The sequence below is a fragment of the Apis mellifera genome, linkage group LG8 (assembly GCF_003254395.2).
Source record: "Apis mellifera strain DH4 linkage group LG8, Amel_HAv3.1, whole genome shotgun sequence".
Classification (NCBI taxonomy): Eukaryota; Metazoa; Arthropoda; class Insecta; order Hymenoptera; family Apidae; genus Apis; species Apis mellifera.
Window position 1 is genome coordinate 1,510,348 of NC_037645.1, and position 17,856 is coordinate 1,528,203.

Sequence of the window (17,856 nt, forward strand, 5' to 3'; positions counted from 1 at the left end):
TTAATAATAGTATATAGAAAAATTCACCAATAACAAAATACGTACATATATTCCATAAATTTATTATTTACATAAAAGAAAAAATTAACATTACTTTTTCATAATACATATTTATTACTTTACTTCAAAAAAGTTGAAAATGAAGTTGAAAACTTAAAACAATATATTAAATTATTAATTTTAATAATATAGTTCCTTAAGATTATTTTTAAAAAATCACTAACAATAAATTTTATAATTTTTACATAATAATTGGATTAAATTTAACATCAATTTTTATAAATAACATAAGCAAATATATTTGTATCTAAAATAAGATTTTTATAAATGAGTAGTATGAAACAATTTACATTTTTATAAAATACTTTTATAACTCATTTTTATATTTATATTATGAGAGAGAGAGAGAGAGAGAGAGAGAGAGAGAGAGAGAAAGAGCGTGTGCATGTGTGCGCGCGCGCATGTGTACATATATGTTATATAAAATAATATATATATATATATATTCATTAGTATATAGAATTCATAATACAGTAATGTTTACAATGTAGATAACACTTCTTCAGTCATAGTATGTTTAACAATAAGTCTATCAGATGCCAAATTATTGATGTTATTCATTACCAATTCTTTAATTTTAACAATTATTATTAATTAATTTTATTTAATTTAAAAAAGTCACAAATTTATAGTCTTTATTATTTTGACATCTGAAAGACCTGTAAATTAAAAAGGAATTAATTATATTAAAATTTCACAAATATGTATGCATATTTCTGCATTTAAGTTCTTTCAATATTTATTTATTAAAATTGTGATGATTAATATTTTATATTGCTAATTAAGTAAAAGAATACTTTGTATATTACTATAGGATAATAAGAGGATGCTAGAATTTTATATAAAAATTATATTAATAATTATTTGAATGCAAATATAAAAATTAAACTTTATATATATCTAATTGATATTATCATCTTTAAAATTATTTAATTCTGAATATCATCCTAACATTATAATATTTCTATTACATTATTCAGAAATGGAATAAAATTAATTATATTAATCACATAATTTATGTATATATAAAATATTTTTTGATAACTTAAATATTATCTTAAAAATGTATATAATTTATCTTGCGTATTTATATACTAGGGATAATAAAATAATTTTTTTAAAATAATAATTACTTTTAATATTTTATATTTGTAATATTTTATTTAATTTTTATTTAATTTAATTAATTAATAATGTTTCAATTATTTGTAATTTAATATTAAACTTTTAATATATAAAAATAAACATTTTTTCATTTTATAATATATACAAATTTTAAATTTTATATAAAAAAAAAAATTTATATACTTATTGCAAAATAAATATTATCTAACAAAATTTATGAAAAAAAGTACATAGCGTAAAATAACTTCAAATGTTTATATATTTACGTTCATGTATCAAAAGATTTTCTTTACGTTTCGTTCCCCATTTATATTTATTACTACCAGATTTTCCTACTACACGATGACATGGCACTAAATATGCAATATAATTTTTCATTATAGCATTTCCAACAGCACGTACAGCTTTTGGTTTACCTATATTTTGTGCAATTTGTTCATAAGTAATAGTTGTACCATCTGATATAAACATCAAAGCCTTCCAAACTTTTATTTGAAATTCTGTACCCTTCATAAGAACCAAAATAGAATCATTTGTAGATATTTGTTTGAAAAAAATTTTTTCTATAATTTCATTTATTTCATTTCCAATGTTCTTAATCAATTCGGAAAAAGGCCAATTGCTTTTTAATTCAGTTAACGCTTCTTTGTTACTTTTGTCGACAAATCCTAGATATATAATAGCATTATCAGTACTGGTAATGCCAATTAAACAATTTCCAAAAGGTGTAGGATAAAAACCATAAATTATCTTGAAATTTCGATGATTTGTTTTATATTCTTGTGGTGTCATAGTTTGAAAACGAACCATTATAATAAATTTTTTAAAACTGTAAACATTATGAAAATAAAAAAATATAAATATTAAAAAATAATATGTTGAAACATTATTTAGTATTCTTATTGTTTTTATGTAAACTTTCAATATCAAAACTAATAAAACTAAATTTTTTTATTAAAATTAAAATGTTTATATTAAAATATTTTATATTAATAATAAAATACATAATCTCCTAATCATTTTCCTTCAAAAAAATATATAATAAATACTCACTGAAAAATAATTTAAACTTATTGCTATGAATATTTAAATTAATATTAATACATAAATTTAAGATTTATTTTAATTCGATTAGAATTAATTTTATATTGTACATCATTCGTGGAGTCGAACTGTTAAATGTAAATAAAGCCACATGATCGAAAGAAATCAAATTTAGAGTCGAGAGAAATCAAAATCGAATTTGTAATTGAGATATGAAATAGAAAATTATTTTTTCATATATTAATTTATTCATGGAATTATTTATTATCAATATATATGTATAAGATAAAATAATAAGTATTTGAAATAAAAAATTTGAAGTACAGCTCATTTTTATGAAGCACTAAATATAACAACTTATGCATCGGTGAACACGAACTTTTTTATTAAAAACAATATATATCGCGTATGAGTTAATTTTTTAATTATAATTCAAAACTTTTTTTTATTCTATCTTGATTAAATATATCTATAAATAATTAAAATTACAGTTTAATCTTTTATTTGTTGCATTTATTACATAGAATAATATATTAAAAATGATTGTTTTATACAAAAAAACTGCACAATTATTTTTTTTAGCTTAAAATTACAATTAATGTATTATTATGTTTTTAAAAAATAAATTAATTAATAATATAAAATAAAATAATAATATGAAGTCAAGATTAATATACTTAACCTAAACCAAACAATCAAAAATATAATAGTAAATATTTTAATAATGGGTATTTTTCTTTTATTCTATTTAAGACATTATAATTAGTTTAAAAAATTTATTAGCAAAGCTAATATATTGTAGAAAATGAAATAAAGATTTATAATACATATTTAAACACACGAAAATGAGAAGATTTACAAATATACAAGGATAATATTAATAATAATATATTCAAAAAAAATCACTTTCTTCTTGTACGCTTAATGACATACGATTTTACTTTGTCAAGATCTGCATTAGTATCAACGTTAAAAAATACTTTACGCGATTTCGCATCTGATATTAATGAATTCCACATTGGATATCTCTGTAATCAATAAAACTTATTGTATAACTTTTAACTATAATCTAATTTTTTAATATTTTTTTTTGTAAGTTATTATATAATCTTACCATAAAAATATTAAAATTACCACACATAATGAGGCTGCGTTTTGCTCTTGTAAGGGCAACACAAAGTCTTTGTCTATCTGATAAGAAACCAATTTTTTGACTTCGTACACATGACATAATTATTATATCACATTCTTGCCCTTGAAAACCATCCACTGTATTCACGTCAATTTTCACTTTTTTTTTAATATTTTCAGGTAATGAAAATATTCTAAAATAATTAAAATTAATATATGAATAATTTAATGATAGTATATAATACTGTCTTAAGCTAAATGTATACTTACTTTTCATGAATCTTTGTTAATATCATAGACTTTTGATTATTATATGGCGTAAGAATGCCACATGAAATACATGATTCCCAATTATCCAAATTAGCAGAAGTTAACATACAATATACAATATTTGCTACAAAATCCGCTTCTTCATTGTTTGAATTGTTATCATTCTGATTTGAATTAAGATTCAAAATTCGATAGGGATAAAATGGAAACGTATCATCGCGTTCAACTGCAGTCTTCAACTTGCCACCATAAAAGAATTTATTTGGCCAAGAAGAAATATCATGTTGCATTCGATACTGTGTATCCAACATAATTATCGGATTATTTGGCTGTAATTCAAAAGCGTTTTGCACTCGAGAAAATATCGATTGATCCAATCCATATTTCTTTGCCTGTGTACTTAAAACTGTGGCCGGTAATTGATTTGGATCACCGACTAAAATCAATATATTAATTCCTAACATTAATGGTATTAAAGTTTCTGCTTCACAACTTTGAGTAGCTTCATCTACAATACACACAGATATTTTTTTATTATTAATACCAAAAATGGATTCCATTTGACTAGTATAACAAGATGAAAGGGTACAAGTAATTATATCTGCATATTCAAGAAACTTATTTTCCGTTATACGTTGTAATTTCATATATTCTTTGTTTCTGATATTTAGTTCATTTAATGATTCACGATTTTTCAATAATTCATATTTCATAGTCATATCATTCAATTTCATCTTGATATTCTGTTTATGAGTTTCATCCAAATTACGAGAATTCAATTTACATCGAAGAGCATTCATTTTAGATTGTAAAAGTAATTTTTCATTTTCTATGCTATCAGATGGAGTATTATTTGCATTATTCGTTTTTCTGATATCTCGTTTTGCTAATTCCGTAACAGAAATATCTTTCACTTTTGGATGCATCATTTCCAATTGTCCAATGCGAACCATTTTAAACGGTTTCATTTTCGCTTGTTGTTTTATTGTAGTTCTAACGTTTAATAATCTTAAAACGATCTCATCAATAGCAGTATTTGATGGAGCGCATACTAACATTTTAAAAGAACTTCCATTGCTTGTATATCTATTATTTCCGTATAATATTTGAGTAATTATATTTACAATAACTTTTGATTTTCCAGTACCCGGTGGTCCTTGGATAAAACATAATTTAGTATCTTTATGAACTACAGCTTTGGTTACTCTATTTACAGCTTCTATCTGTTTTTGATTTAATTTATCTCCAGTAATTAATGTCTCTAATTCAGAAACAACTGGTAACTTATACATTTCAAATTGCGGATTTAAAATTAAGTTTACTAATGGTGAATTAGGAAGGAACTGCAATGCTTGTATCATTCTTAAACTAGAACGCAAATAAATTACAGCTCTTAATCGCTGAACTCGATTTACTAAAATATTCTTATCAAGACATTTTGTTGTCACAGTATATGTTAATAATGTATGAGGATTTTTCACATAATTTTTCAAATCTTGATTAAAACGAGTAACAGGAGTTAATACTGTTGAATATGTATTAGTAACATAAGCAAATACTTTACGGAAATCTTTTGATTTTTGTGATTTTTCATGATTTTGAACATATTCAAAAAATATAAGATCTCCAAAAATAGGATGTATTTGCTTTCTTATATCCTCTTTTGTGGCTAATACTTCAAGCATTAATGTTGTAAAAAATATATTATTCGAAACATTTGTTTGAATAGAATTTTCAACTATAGAACACATAAATGTGGGCCGTCTATATATATGATCTATACTCTGAAATTGCTTAGTGATTCCATGCCAAATTTCTAGCAATAAAAGTGGACTTATAATATTATAATATTCCTCATATGATCTATAATGTGTTAAGGTTACATTAAGTTCTTCAGGTTGTATAACAGGTGGATCTTGATTCAAATATTGTTGTTCTTCTAACCATACTGGTTTCCAGCATAAAATGCGCCATAAAAATTGGTCCTTTTTTGCATTAGATTCTGTGATATTACTAGGTTTCTTTATAACTTTTTCTGCAGGTATAGGAGCATCTTTACCTGTTAATTTTTTTAAAACATTAGATTCATCAATTTGATATTCACGTACGTTTTGAATTACTGCAGAAAAAGATACTCGTTTTTTTGGTTTCACGAAATTCGATTTAATATTTGATTTAGAAACAGAAGATTTATTTTCAATAAGTTTAGAAGATTCTTTATTTGATTTATTCTGTGATTCAATATTTTTTAATTCATTTGTTTTCTCTATTTTTTTTTCTAATGAAAGTTCTTTTAACGCTGTTTCTGCTTCTGCAGTATTTATTTTTATCTTGGTGGTGTTAGATTTTTTGGGAATCTTGCCCAAATTCGAAATATCATTAAGCATTAATTTATATTGTAAATGTTTTGTTATTTCTTTAGAAATGTTTTTATGTTTTATAGAATTTGTCATTTCTGAATTTGAAGTATTACTCACTGTAGATTGACTGGACGAAGCTTTAGATTTTTCCGTTACATTTTCTAATCTAGATGCAGAGATTGTGTCTTCGACAAGAAAATCGTTTCGAGTCTTTGTCGTTATTTTCGCTTTTGGTTTAGAAACAATACGTTTCTTCTCTTGATTGTTTTCTAAAGACAATCGTTTCTCCTCTATTGCAAGTTTCTTCAATTTCATTTTTCTATTATCTATCAATACTTTCTTTTCTTCTTTAGAAAGAATATTAATTTTCTTCTGTTTACTAGGAGGAAGACAATCTGCCCATTTATGAAGCATTTTACGATTTTTTTGCTCTTTTGCATACAAACGTTGTTCTATTTTCAACATTTCTTCTCGCTTTTTTTTTTCATTAGCAGATAATTTTTTTTTAGTAGATTTTTCATGTTTCTGAGGACTTTGTTTAACTTTATTAGTATTAGTGTTTCGTTTTCTGGTAGGCAAATGTGGAGGTTCTATTTGAGGCACTTTTTTCTCAATTAATTTTTTTTTCCTTGAAGATACAGTACTTTCTATTCTATTGGTTCTATTAGCTATATCCATGTAATTTTCTATCTTTTTTTGTGTTGGAGACAAATTCTGATATTTCGAGGATTGTCCTTCCAAAGTGAGTTTTTCAATATAATCTTCAAAATTTTTTGGTTTATTTGAAACAGTTTCTTGTGATATTATTTTATTTAAATTTTTTACACTGACGAAAGTTTTTGGAGAAATTATTTCATTTAAGTTTTTTATACCTTGAATATTTTCTTCTTCTTTATCTATAGATTTTTTTGCTTCTATTTGTTCATCTATGTTTTTTCTATTATCAATAAATTCAAACTCATTTCGAAATGGCTCTTCTATATCAATATCTGTTTTTAATTCAATATCTTCTTTCTTTATGTCATTGATATCAATTTCATCATTCTCATTAAGTATTTGACTTCGAGATAATTTATGTAACCAATTATTATCTTCATCTTCACTATCTGTTAGTGAAATAATTAAATCTGCATCATCGACTATACTATATCTTACATTTTCTATTTCTGCAGGTTCTTCTTTAATTTCATCTTTTATAGATGTATTCATGCCATATCCAATATCAAACAATTGAGAACATGGAAAAATATCATCTTCACTATCACTTAAATTTACCACATCATCTTCTGAAAATTTTGTTTTTGGTTCTTGTTGAATTTGTTTTAATTTTATTGGAGATACAAGTGGAATATTTGTATTTGGAGAATATATATTTTCATCAGTATTAGTTAATTGTAATTCATTCTCTAATTTTATCACATTATCTTTGTTATGTACACAATTTGCAGATAATAATAAATTTTTGTTTTCATTACTTTGTTCAAAATGTTGATTTGTTTTATCAACTGTTTTTGAGATTTCAACTTCAATTAAAAAATTGTTTACTTCTTTATTATTTGCATTTTCTTCTCTATTTGTCTTTATTTTATTGTTCTCCATTGTATTTTTAGATACAATATTATTTACTGTATCATGTATATTTTTAATATGAAATAAACTGTTTTCAGTATGATTTTGATCTTCGTGAAATGTATTTATATTCAATTCTTCTTTTTTATTCTTAGAAGCAGTAGAAATTTCATTTTTGTTAATATTTTCCATGTTTATATTATTTGATTTCATCATATTGGTATCAATATGTTTCTTTACATTTAATTTATTATCTAATTCCATATTCTTTGTGAAATTATCACAATTCCCTTTTTCATTTAATAAGTTGTCATTTCCTGATATGTGAATTATTTCAATATCATTGTCATTTTGTATTGTACATTTGTCTGTAATTTTAACAACTATTAGCAAATTAAAATAAAATTATTATATCTTCTGAATTTTTATTTTATTAATTTTTTTATTATATTTTATTTTTTGTTAAATTTGAATGAATATGAGCAAAGATTAAATATTACCTTCTAAAGAATTTTTATCTGAGATACAATTTCCACTTTCTAATTTGAAAATTTTACTTGGCACATCTCCATTAGAATTTCTTTGTCCTCTTTTGCGTTGAACATCAGATTTATCATTACATATATTTTCAATATTTATTATAGTCTCTGATAAAGTAGTAGTATGATTATTTTCAACTTTTGGTGGCTATTAAAATTATTAAAATATTTAATAGTTTTATTTAACAAATATTATAAATCAAAATATCATTAATGAAATCTTACCTTAATTGTTTGTAATTCATATACATACATACTATTATCTGTATCAACATTTGGACAACCAATACCAATAATATCATTTGGATGTAATTTAGTTGTCTGAAAAGGTTCTTGATGAATTCCATTTATAAATAAACCATTTGCACTCTAAGTATAATAATAAATATTATTGAATTAAATTTATTATATTTTAATATATTAATTTCAATATATAATGTGTACCTTTAAATCTGTAACATATAATTCATTTTTGCTGCGAAAAAAAATGCAATGACGTCGCGATACTGTCAAACCAAGACATACTATTTCATTATCTCTGGCTCTACCACAAGTATACTGAAAATATAAAAAATATTATTATATAATGTATTATTATCTTTAATTTAATTTTTTTAATATTCACAATGATTTATTTGTTAATATTATATTATTAATGAATGAAAAAGATTGTCAACATGAAATAACTTTAAAAGAAAAATCATTTCAAAACATGTTTTTTACTTGCGAAAATAGAATTATATGCTTACTGTATGATCTTGTTGATCAAGCACAATTCTATCCGGAGCATTAATACGTTCCAGTATAAATTGGCAATTGTCATCTGCACTCATTTTTAAAAAATAATCGGTTTATTTACAAGTCTTTGATTATCTACATAACCTATTCTTTATTGGATTAAAAACATTTCATTGGAAGTTTTTACTGACTATCTTATCTAATAATTTTAATAAAAGTCAATCAATATATCATTTTATTACATTATTTTTAAAGAAAAACATTTTTATAATAAAAGGAATACATGCATTGACCTTTACCGCCTTTTATACTTGAAAATAGCATATATAATATATAACATATATAATATATACAAATTCACTGGAAATATCACAGTGACATCTACAAAAGACATCTTCAAATCTTAAAATTTTACTGTTGAAAACTTCTTTGATTAGTCACTAAATGATTTTTATAATATAATTTTAGTTATTAATAAATAAAAGAATTGATATTAAATAAAAACATTTGAAGGATAAGAAACAAAAACGTATCGGATTACGTAACATAAAATTTAGATTTTAAGATAGCAAATTAAAATTTAAGCATATAATAATACTAGCGGTAAGTTATCTTAACCATAGATTAAATATAAAATCAATCATGCAATGTATTTTTGTGATTCAAATTTCTGAAGCTTTAGAGTTCTATTTTCATATCATTCACATCATTATTAAAATTCCAAAATTTGATTACAAGATTTTAGGATTTCTTTCTGATAAAAATTATAAATAACATAGCGAATTAAATAAATAAGACATGTCTTAAAATAATAATTAAATTCTGAAACAATCAATTGTTAAATTTGATAAAGTAGCGAAAAAGAAAAATCCAAATTAGTGAAATTTTTTAAATTTTTTTAAAAATAATTATTATTGATTAATTATATAATAAGTAATATATATTTTTAAAAAGATTAAGGATGATTTTCTTATAGAAAAGATATAAAAATTATCTTGAGTGTGAATACAGAAATTATACGAATATATATGAATACACAAATTTTAAAAATAATTTTTTTGATATATCTTTTTATAAACATATGCATTAAATGATAATAAATATATAATGTGTGAAATATATGCATATGAATTCATAAATCTTTTAAATGTTATATGATAAATAAATAAATAAATTCATGTATAAACCTTTTGAATAAAATAAATTTTACAATGCAAATATGAACAAAATTAAATAAAATAGTAGGCAAAAGATAAATATAGAGAAAAATATATAAGAATTAATTATTAGCGATCTTTATTATTTTTTTTTAGAGATATTAATTATATATATTTAAAAATCTTCTATACTTATAATTTATTTATTATCATTAATTATTATTATATGTATGTACATGTATATAGGTATTAAAAGTTTCAATATTTTTCAAATAGATGGTGTGATTAATCAAAGAACTCGAGCAAATTTTTGTTGTTACAAATAATAATATATAATAAGTTTGAGCATTTTTCAAAGAGATGGAGTTATTGGTTAAATGCTAAAAATGATTATATTTTTATATGATTATAAACAAAGATTATTAATATTACTTAATAATATTTAATATATTATTTAATTATATTATTTATTAAATTATTAAAAATTGAATAGTTTTGAAGAGTTTTAATATTATTAATTTTTTCTAAGTGTAATTAAAACATTATAATTTTATAATAAGTTATGTTATTATAAACATAAAAAAAAATTATAAACATAAAAACATAAAAAGAGTTAAAAATATAATTGAAAACATTTTAACATAACTAAAAAAAAAAACAAGAATCATGATAATATTATTGATATTTCCATTCAAAAAATAATAAAATTATGTCATCTTTAATCTATGAAAGAATAATATATAAGAAAATAAAGAAATAAAGAGAGAAAAATATTAAATTTTGAGAAAATTAGTCACATTAATAAAATTGGACACTGTATTTTAAATATAATCAAATTTTTTATGATGCATACTAAATGCATACTATGTAATAAACGTTGGTAAAAATATAAGTCATTTGCAATAAAGAAAAATATTTTCTGTTTTATGCATTTGAAGATTAAAAACTTGCGACAGAAGGACAACCAGTTTTCGGATCACGATAGTCCGGTAACCAATTTACTTTCGGTTTCGGTTTCACTGATGAAGGAAGGCTTAATGGAATGAAAAAAAAGTGAGAACAGAGAACAAATGTACAGAGAAAGAGGGAAAGAGACTATTTTTATAAAAGAAATAATTGAATGTCCAAGATGATAAGATATCATTATTTCAATTATAAATTTTGTTATGTTAATTAATTCGTACAATAGATGTATATATTATTCGCTAATCAGATAAATATATATATTTATTTTTATTTCAAATATACATTTGAAATACATACAATGTACATTTAGATGTTGACAAATATATAAAATTAATAATAAATGAAACATAATAATAAAATGTTTATATTATATTATTTTTTATTTTTACAGCTTAAAATGAAATGATTATAAATATTTAAAATTATAGATATTTTTATTAAAGAATATTTATAAATAATACATATAAATAATATATAGTAAATATATGAGTAATATATTGAATAATATAATGTAGCTACATTGGCAAATTTACATTCTTTTATGAAATGTCATAAACGGTTTAAGATAAATGATTTGATTTCATTTTAATTTCGTTCTCTCCATGATTATGCTTTCCATTTTCTTTTTCAATGCCATAATAAATAATAATTACTTAATTTAAAGTAATAATAATTCGTTTAAAAAAAATATGATTCAATATTATGATGTCAATTTATTATTTTATATTGCTAATTTAAAAAAAAAATTATTTGATTTTAAAAACATTAATTTTACATTAAGTTTTTTTAAGTTTAATATAACTTTATAATTATATAGATTTTCTCTAAAATCAAATATTAATTTTAATCATAATAATTTTATGATAAAGTTAAATTAAAAATGAAATTAAATCAAATAAAACTAAACAACTAAATAAACAGTTTTACTTGCAAAAAAGATCATTTTTTAAGAAATTATCAAGAAGGAAAAAATTTATTATTTAATTTAATAAAAAAATAAAAATTAAGATGACGAAGTTTTGTGTGACTATTAAAATTTCGCAACGTTTTCATTTTAATCGAAAGGATAAAAATCGATCGTCATTCCTTTGATACCTGACCTTGATACATGTAAATAGCTATTGAGCAAGATTTAAATGATTATATATATTTGCAGATTGAGTTTAAAAATCAGAACATTTATTAAAAGAAGATGCAAATATAATTCATCGATGCAAATAAAAAATTTTAAATTTGAAACCAATGATTGCATAACTGTTTCAAAATAAATGACTTTTAATCAGTATTTATCATATAATTATATCATTTTTATTAATATATAATGTGAATCGAAAATTAAAAAACAATAATTAGTTATCATTTTTAGATATCAAACGCAAAAAATATAATTTTTTTTGATAAATTATATAAGTGATGATCATTTTATAGATTAATCTATTATCATTTAAAAACGATTATTCTTGCAATAATAACAATGATGTAAAATTCATAAATTTGTGTTTATTTTACATTTTAAAATATTTATTAAATAATTAAATTTATATAATAAAAAAAATTTATAGTAATAATAATATTTATATAAGAATGAATTAAATAATCTTATTAACATAATAACAGAAACAAAATTGAAGATATGTATATTAAATCGAATAATAAAATCAATAAGTGAATAAATGAAATTCAATTTTTTTAAATCTCAATCTATCATTCATTTTTTATCATTTCTATTTTTCATTTTCAGAATAATCTTATAGGATTATAATAGGAGAATATAAATGTAATATAAAATATTTTAAAATATATGTTGTCAATAAAAAATAAATAAATTGCCGGAAAAAAAAGAGATCATCTTGATACATTTCTTGAAAAAATAGGTACAGCAATTGCAAATAAAAAATGGGAACTCTTTACAATTTAAAAAACGTAAAGAAAAAAACTTTTATTATTTTCAACATTAATAAAACACATTTTATTTCTAATTATCATATCTATTGTTTTTTAATCTTTAAATGAAATTGAAATATTGTTCAATTATTGAATTCTAATTGCTTTGTCATGTTAAATGGAATGATACGATTATATATGATTCAAGAAACGTTATTTTCTCTTTTTTTAACAGGAACTCGCGTCATTTAGTCCACATTTCGTGAGTGATAAATTTTACACGAACCCTCGAATATATGAGATGAATAACAATCGAATTCTAAAGGCGCATCGACCCAACTGAATTCAATGTTTTCACTTTCGAATACTTATAATTCTTTAGCATTTAAATTGTTCCATTCTATTCATCAATTACCTATTACTATTTATAAATTGATGAATTGATGCAAATTTATTTTTCAATCATATCTCACATAATTAATTTCTTTATGATAAAAATAAAAATTCTTCAATTAAATGCGAATAATATTTCTTTAAAAACAAATAAAAGCTATAATTAAAAAAAGAAAAAAAATTTTATCTTTATTATTATTTATTGTAATCATAATTTTTAATAATAAACTGATAAACTCATTATTAAGTTATTTTAAAAAATTAAAAAAAAATTTTAATTATCATATTTTATATTTGATTTATCTTAAAAGATAATGTTTATTATTAAAAATAAATTATATATATATCAATTTTAGTATTGAATTAATTTCACAATTAATTTTATAATTAATTTAATACTAAATTTAAGTATAATTTCAATAAATAATATTTTTTATTAATCAAACTGATCACAATCAAGAATCAATAATAATCAATATTTAATTAGAAAGCAATTACTTATATTTCTATTATATTATTACATCATTATTAAGTTATTTTATGAATTCTTAATGATATATAAATTTTTTTCCAATATTTACAATTGATTACTATAATGAATCGATTTGCTTATATTATAGCAAAAACAAGAAAGACAAATAATTTTTTCATAAAAATTGGGTGCTCAAATGATCAATCTAAAATTGCGAAATTAAAATTAATGACCATGTCATAGAGAAAGAGAGATGCACAAATGCCAATTCCTATGAGGGAGCAGGTTTCTCGAAGATTGAACACGTGGAGAAGTAAAGTAGATCGACCCAGTTTTGGTCAACTTTAAGTCTTTGTTCATATGGGAGGGGTACCGGAACGATGGTTTTGTAAGAAGGGGTCCCCCTTTACTACGGGGCCATATAAGTAACGTCTGCTGCCACTGAAGAGACAGAGTCTTGCACCCCTTCGTTGATTCGAACGTCGTTTCATTTTTTAGCGACCAAGGTAATTTTGATTTTGAGATCACAGATTATCCAAAAGACTTATTTTTTACATGTTCAATGATTCTGATGGATAATTAAATTGATAATTTACATTTTTCTTATTTCCATAATAATTCTTCTTCTATAGTAATTCGCTTGAAATTTATTCTAAATTATGCATAGGTAATGGTAAAACAAATTTTTAGGATACTTGTTAATCCTAATAATTTGTAATGAAGGTAATTTTATTTAAGAATAGATATCTATTAAAATAAATTTTCCAGAATATTTTTTAAAAAAGTATGATACAATGATTTCTTTCTAAATGAAACAAGAAAAATTTCCTATTTTTTTAGATATTAAAGTCAAATTCTTTATATTATTTCTCTTCAAAATATTTATTATGTAGAAATTTATATTTTCATTTTTCAAAATTTTATAAAATTAAATTAAAATTATATAAATAATATTATAAACTTATGATCAACTATACTAGATATTTATCATATTATTCTAGAATGCAATTTGGAATTCTCTTCTCGGTGGCAGCGACATTGCTGCATACTAGCTATGGTGGCTTTGTATCTATCAGGATGCCGTACTTGAATCCAGCAGGTGTAACTTATATAAATAATATTGAACCTGAAGCTCAGCTTGCTTATAGCATTCCTGCTAAAATCGAAGCCCAACACGTTGGATATGCAGCTGCTCAAGTTCCAGCAGTGGCTGCTGTACCTTTCGTCAAACATGTACCAACTATTTCTCATGTGCCAATTACTAAAATTGAAGCCCAACCTGCTGTTTTGGAAAAACAATTAGATGTGGTAAAACCGGCCGTTTCTACTCGTAAATTCGAAGTAAATAATTTTTTAATTTAAGAAATTATCTTTTTTGTTTTCTCTGCCTCTTACTTGATTCCTTATGACTTTCCTTTCTCTTTATTTAATCTTTTTACATTTTTCTTTTAATTTGTATTAGATTTGATTAGATTCTTTTATCATTTTTTTTATTTTTCATAAGAATAATCTTTTCTATATAAAGAAAAATTTTCCTTTTTCTTTATATTTAATTATTTAATTAAATTTTTTCCATTTTCTTTTTATTAATTTCAAAAACTTTAAAAACTTAAAAAAATAATACTTTTCACTTTCACTTTCAGGTACGTCGTCCAGCAATTCAGAAGCAATTTTATGACATTGAAGAACGTGTAGTTGTTCGTCCAGCTGGTTCAGCAGTAGTTGAACTTGATCAACCAACTTCCAAAACTCAGAAAGGACCAGCTGTGATTCAACCTTTGCTCCAACATTTCGAAGCAACTCAAACTCTTCCATCTCCAACAGTTTCTTCTGCTCCAATTTCCAATGATGATGAAACTGTTGTAGTAGAAAATCCTGAATTTCGCAAACTCAATGTTCAGAGTCAGGTAACGTTTAAATTATTAATTATTGATTAAAAATTAATTTAAATTTAATAAATTTACTTTTTTTCTAGGCTAGTGGAAGTTTACCCCAATTAAAAACTAACTTGAACGGTGCATCATCAAATGAACCTCTCGTTGCTCATGATCCTTCACCAAGTGTTATCGTCAGTCCCAATTCCTCTCCTGAACAAGATCAACAGAATCAGAACAGATTGATTGAATTGCTCACTGCTCGTGGCAATGTTGCTGAGGTAATTATTATTATAAAATGTTATTATGATAATATTATTATGAATTATTATAAAGATATTCCATTTTTATCTTATTTCAGGATGAGAAAGAACTTCAAAAAAAGATTGTAAATATTATTGTATGAGAATAGTATAAAAATATTAGAGAATTATTATATATAAATAGTAATTTGTATGAGTAATGTTGATACACTATAAATAAATATGTAAAATTAAAAATTATTTTAAAATATTGTATAACTATAAAAAAATTGCTAGTTATCCAATTATTTTATTAATTAGCACTTTTTTCAACATAACTCTTCTTAATAATTATTTCTTTGATTAAATGAAAACTTTATGTTTAATATTTATTTATCATATTTTGTATTTATATTTTTAAAGGTTGGATTCGGACATTCCAGTCCCTCTCAATCCGCAATTGGAGATGCTGGACAGGTTCGAGGTCGAGTAATTTCTGCCACTCCAGCTCCGGAATCTGCGGAACCAGCTGATGAACGAGTTTCTACAAGACGTGTCGTGATCAGCAGGCCAATTGAAACTCTTCAAGAAGTGAATGTTGTGGAACCAGCAACGAAAATAGAAAGAGTATCCGTACAACAACCTACCTTTATAAAAACCACACGTTTAGATCATGTTCAAGTTCATAGTTCTGTCCCTGTAGTCGGAAAAGCTCTTGCACCAACGATTGCTCATGCTGCTGTTCCGGTTTATCAGAAAACCATTTCGCCAGCTTATGAATATTATCATTAAACCAGTTGACTTGTGATCTTGTTTTAAAATAGAATCAGTGAATATATATTGTGCTATATTAGATTTATATCCATGATTGAATATTTATGTTAAAAGAAATTAAAATTAAAGGATTTTATATTGATTTTTAAAATTTTAAAATAATTTTTATAATTTTTTTATGAAAAAAAAGATTATATATGTTGTAAAATTGTATTTTTTAAATCGAAATAATTTTTCGTATTATTTCTGTTAAAAAAATTATATCCTATAAACAAATGGAACCTTCTATATTTTATATTTGTTTTATATTTTGAAAAATGTTCATAACTAAAAAATAGAAATGAAATATGATTGTTTTATTTCTTACGAAACCTGTTCATTTGAAGTATAGGAAAATTTTAAAATTATTTCCAAACTTTAATTATTAAGTTTTGTATATTGTTAAAAGAAATTAAAAGATTTAAAAAAATTAATTAATAAATTAATTAGTGGAATTTTACAATTAAAAGATATTCACATATTCCTTAAAGAAATTATATTTCTTAAAATATGTTTTGCAATATTAAATTTAAAAATTTAATAATAATCTTTAAAATTTACATTAATTAAATTAAATAAATTCAAAAATAACTTTATAAATTTATTTTAAAATATTTTACTATTTTACTTTTTTCTTTTTAATATAGTTAAAAATATTTATATAAAATATATGATTATTAAAAAAAGATGAAAATAATTAGATAAAATTAAATCAAAAATATAACTATTAAAAGAAAATATAAATAAAAGACTAAATATATTCAATATTGAATGCTATACAAAACTTTTCATGATCAATTTATCCATCATGATAATGTGAAAGGTTCTAATTATAAAGTAAAATGCAAGATCTTACATATTTTTCTTTGTATGTAACTTCATAATCATTTTTTCTTTCACATTTTTCATAATTTCTTTAAATTATATATATTGTTCAGAATAAGCCGACAATGACTTCCTATAGCAGGCAAATCAATTTTGACAAGGATAACCACTGCCTCTGGATATTACCTATAAGGATATAACATTGACCTAAATACCATTAAATAAATGACTTTATATCTATATTCATTCCCCGTGCTTATTTTTTATCTTAAATAAAAATAGTAAAATGATTATCAATACAAAATAATTAAGATCTTCATACATTCATTTAATGTCATCAATAATAAAAATAACAGTAAAAATATATTTATCTTGGTAAAACATACATATTTAT

At 22.3% G+C, this 17,856-nt stretch overlaps 3 protein-coding genes across 4 annotated transcripts; 1 reads left to right on the plus strand and 2 right to left on the minus strand.

Moving 5' to 3' along the window:
• Nucleotides 1-1,354: 1,354 nt before the first annotated feature.
• LOC725876 (bifunctional transcriptional activator/DNA repair enzyme Ada) lies at nucleotides 1,355-2,398 on the minus strand. Its single transcript, XM_026442188.1, has 2 exons — nucleotides 2,239-2,398; nucleotides 1,355-2,014 (listed from the first exon to the last, which is right to left on the minus strand). The coding sequence occupies exon 2, from the start codon at nucleotides 1,993-1,995 to the stop codon at nucleotides 1,432-1,434; it is 564 nt and encodes a 187-aa protein (XP_026297973.1). The 5' UTR covers nucleotides 1,996-2,014; nucleotides 2,239-2,398; the 3' UTR covers nucleotides 1,355-1,431.
• A 539-nt stretch (nucleotides 2,399-2,937) lies between these two features.
• LOC725908 (helicase sen1) lies at nucleotides 2,938-9,159 on the minus strand. 2 transcript variants are annotated; one of them, XM_016913705.1, is made up of 7 exons: nucleotides 8,848-9,159; nucleotides 8,543-8,656; nucleotides 8,324-8,419; nucleotides 8,060-8,246; nucleotides 3,631-7,927; nucleotides 3,344-3,554; nucleotides 2,938-3,257 (listed from the first exon to the last, which is right to left on the minus strand). In XM_016913705.1, exons 1-7 carry the CDS (start codon nucleotides 8,929-8,931, stop codon nucleotides 3,132-3,134), a joined length of 5,115 nt encoding a protein of 1,704 aa, XP_016769194.1. In that variant the 5' UTR covers nucleotides 8,932-9,159; the 3' UTR covers nucleotides 2,938-3,131. The 2 variants fall into 2 exon arrangements, with proteins under 2 accessions (XP_016769194.1, XP_006558719.1); XM_006558656.2 differs by having other exon boundaries at nucleotides 8,324-8,467.
• A 4,776-nt stretch (nucleotides 9,160-13,935) lies between these two features.
• On the plus strand, nucleotides 13,936-16,685 carry LOC100577680. The gene is made up of 5 exons (XM_003249314.4): nucleotides 13,936-14,214; nucleotides 14,710-15,049; nucleotides 15,352-15,615; nucleotides 15,684-15,863; nucleotides 16,248-16,685. Exons 2-5 carry the CDS (start codon nucleotides 14,711-14,713, stop codon nucleotides 16,614-16,616), a joined length of 1,152 nt encoding a protein of 383 aa, XP_003249362.1. The 5' UTR covers nucleotides 13,936-14,214; nucleotide 14,710; the 3' UTR covers nucleotides 16,617-16,685.
• Nucleotides 16,686-17,856: the final 1,171 nt, after the last annotated feature.

Bases quoted from the DNA above. Each gene is read 5' to 3' on its own strand.
- LOC725876 (XM_026442188.1), bottom strand. From the start codon at position 1,995: ATGGTTCGTTTTCAAACTATGACACCACAAGAATATAAAACAAATCAT.
- LOC725908 (XM_006558656.2), bottom strand. From the start codon at position 8,931: ATGAGTGCAGATGACAATTGCCAATTTATACTGGAACGTATTAATGCT. The intron at 8,468-8,542 runs GTACACATTATA...TATTATACTTAG, and splicing joins TATATGTTACAGATTTAAAG to AGTGCAAATGGTTTATTTAT. The intron at 3,258-3,343 runs GTAAGATTATAT...TATTGATTACAG, and splicing joins GTAATTTTAATATTTTTATG to AGATATCCAATGTGGAATTC.
- LOC100577680 (XM_003249314.4), top strand. From the start codon at position 14,711: ATGCAATTTGGAATTCTCTTCTCGGTGGCAGCGACATTGCTGCATACT. The intron at 15,050-15,351 runs GTAAATAATTTT...TTTCACTTTCAG, and splicing joins TTTCTACTCGTAAATTCGAA to GTACGTCGTCCAGCAATTCA. The intron at 15,616-15,683 runs GTAACGTTTAAA...CTTTTTTTCTAG, and splicing joins AACTCAATGTTCAGAGTCAG to GCTAGTGGAAGTTTACCCCA.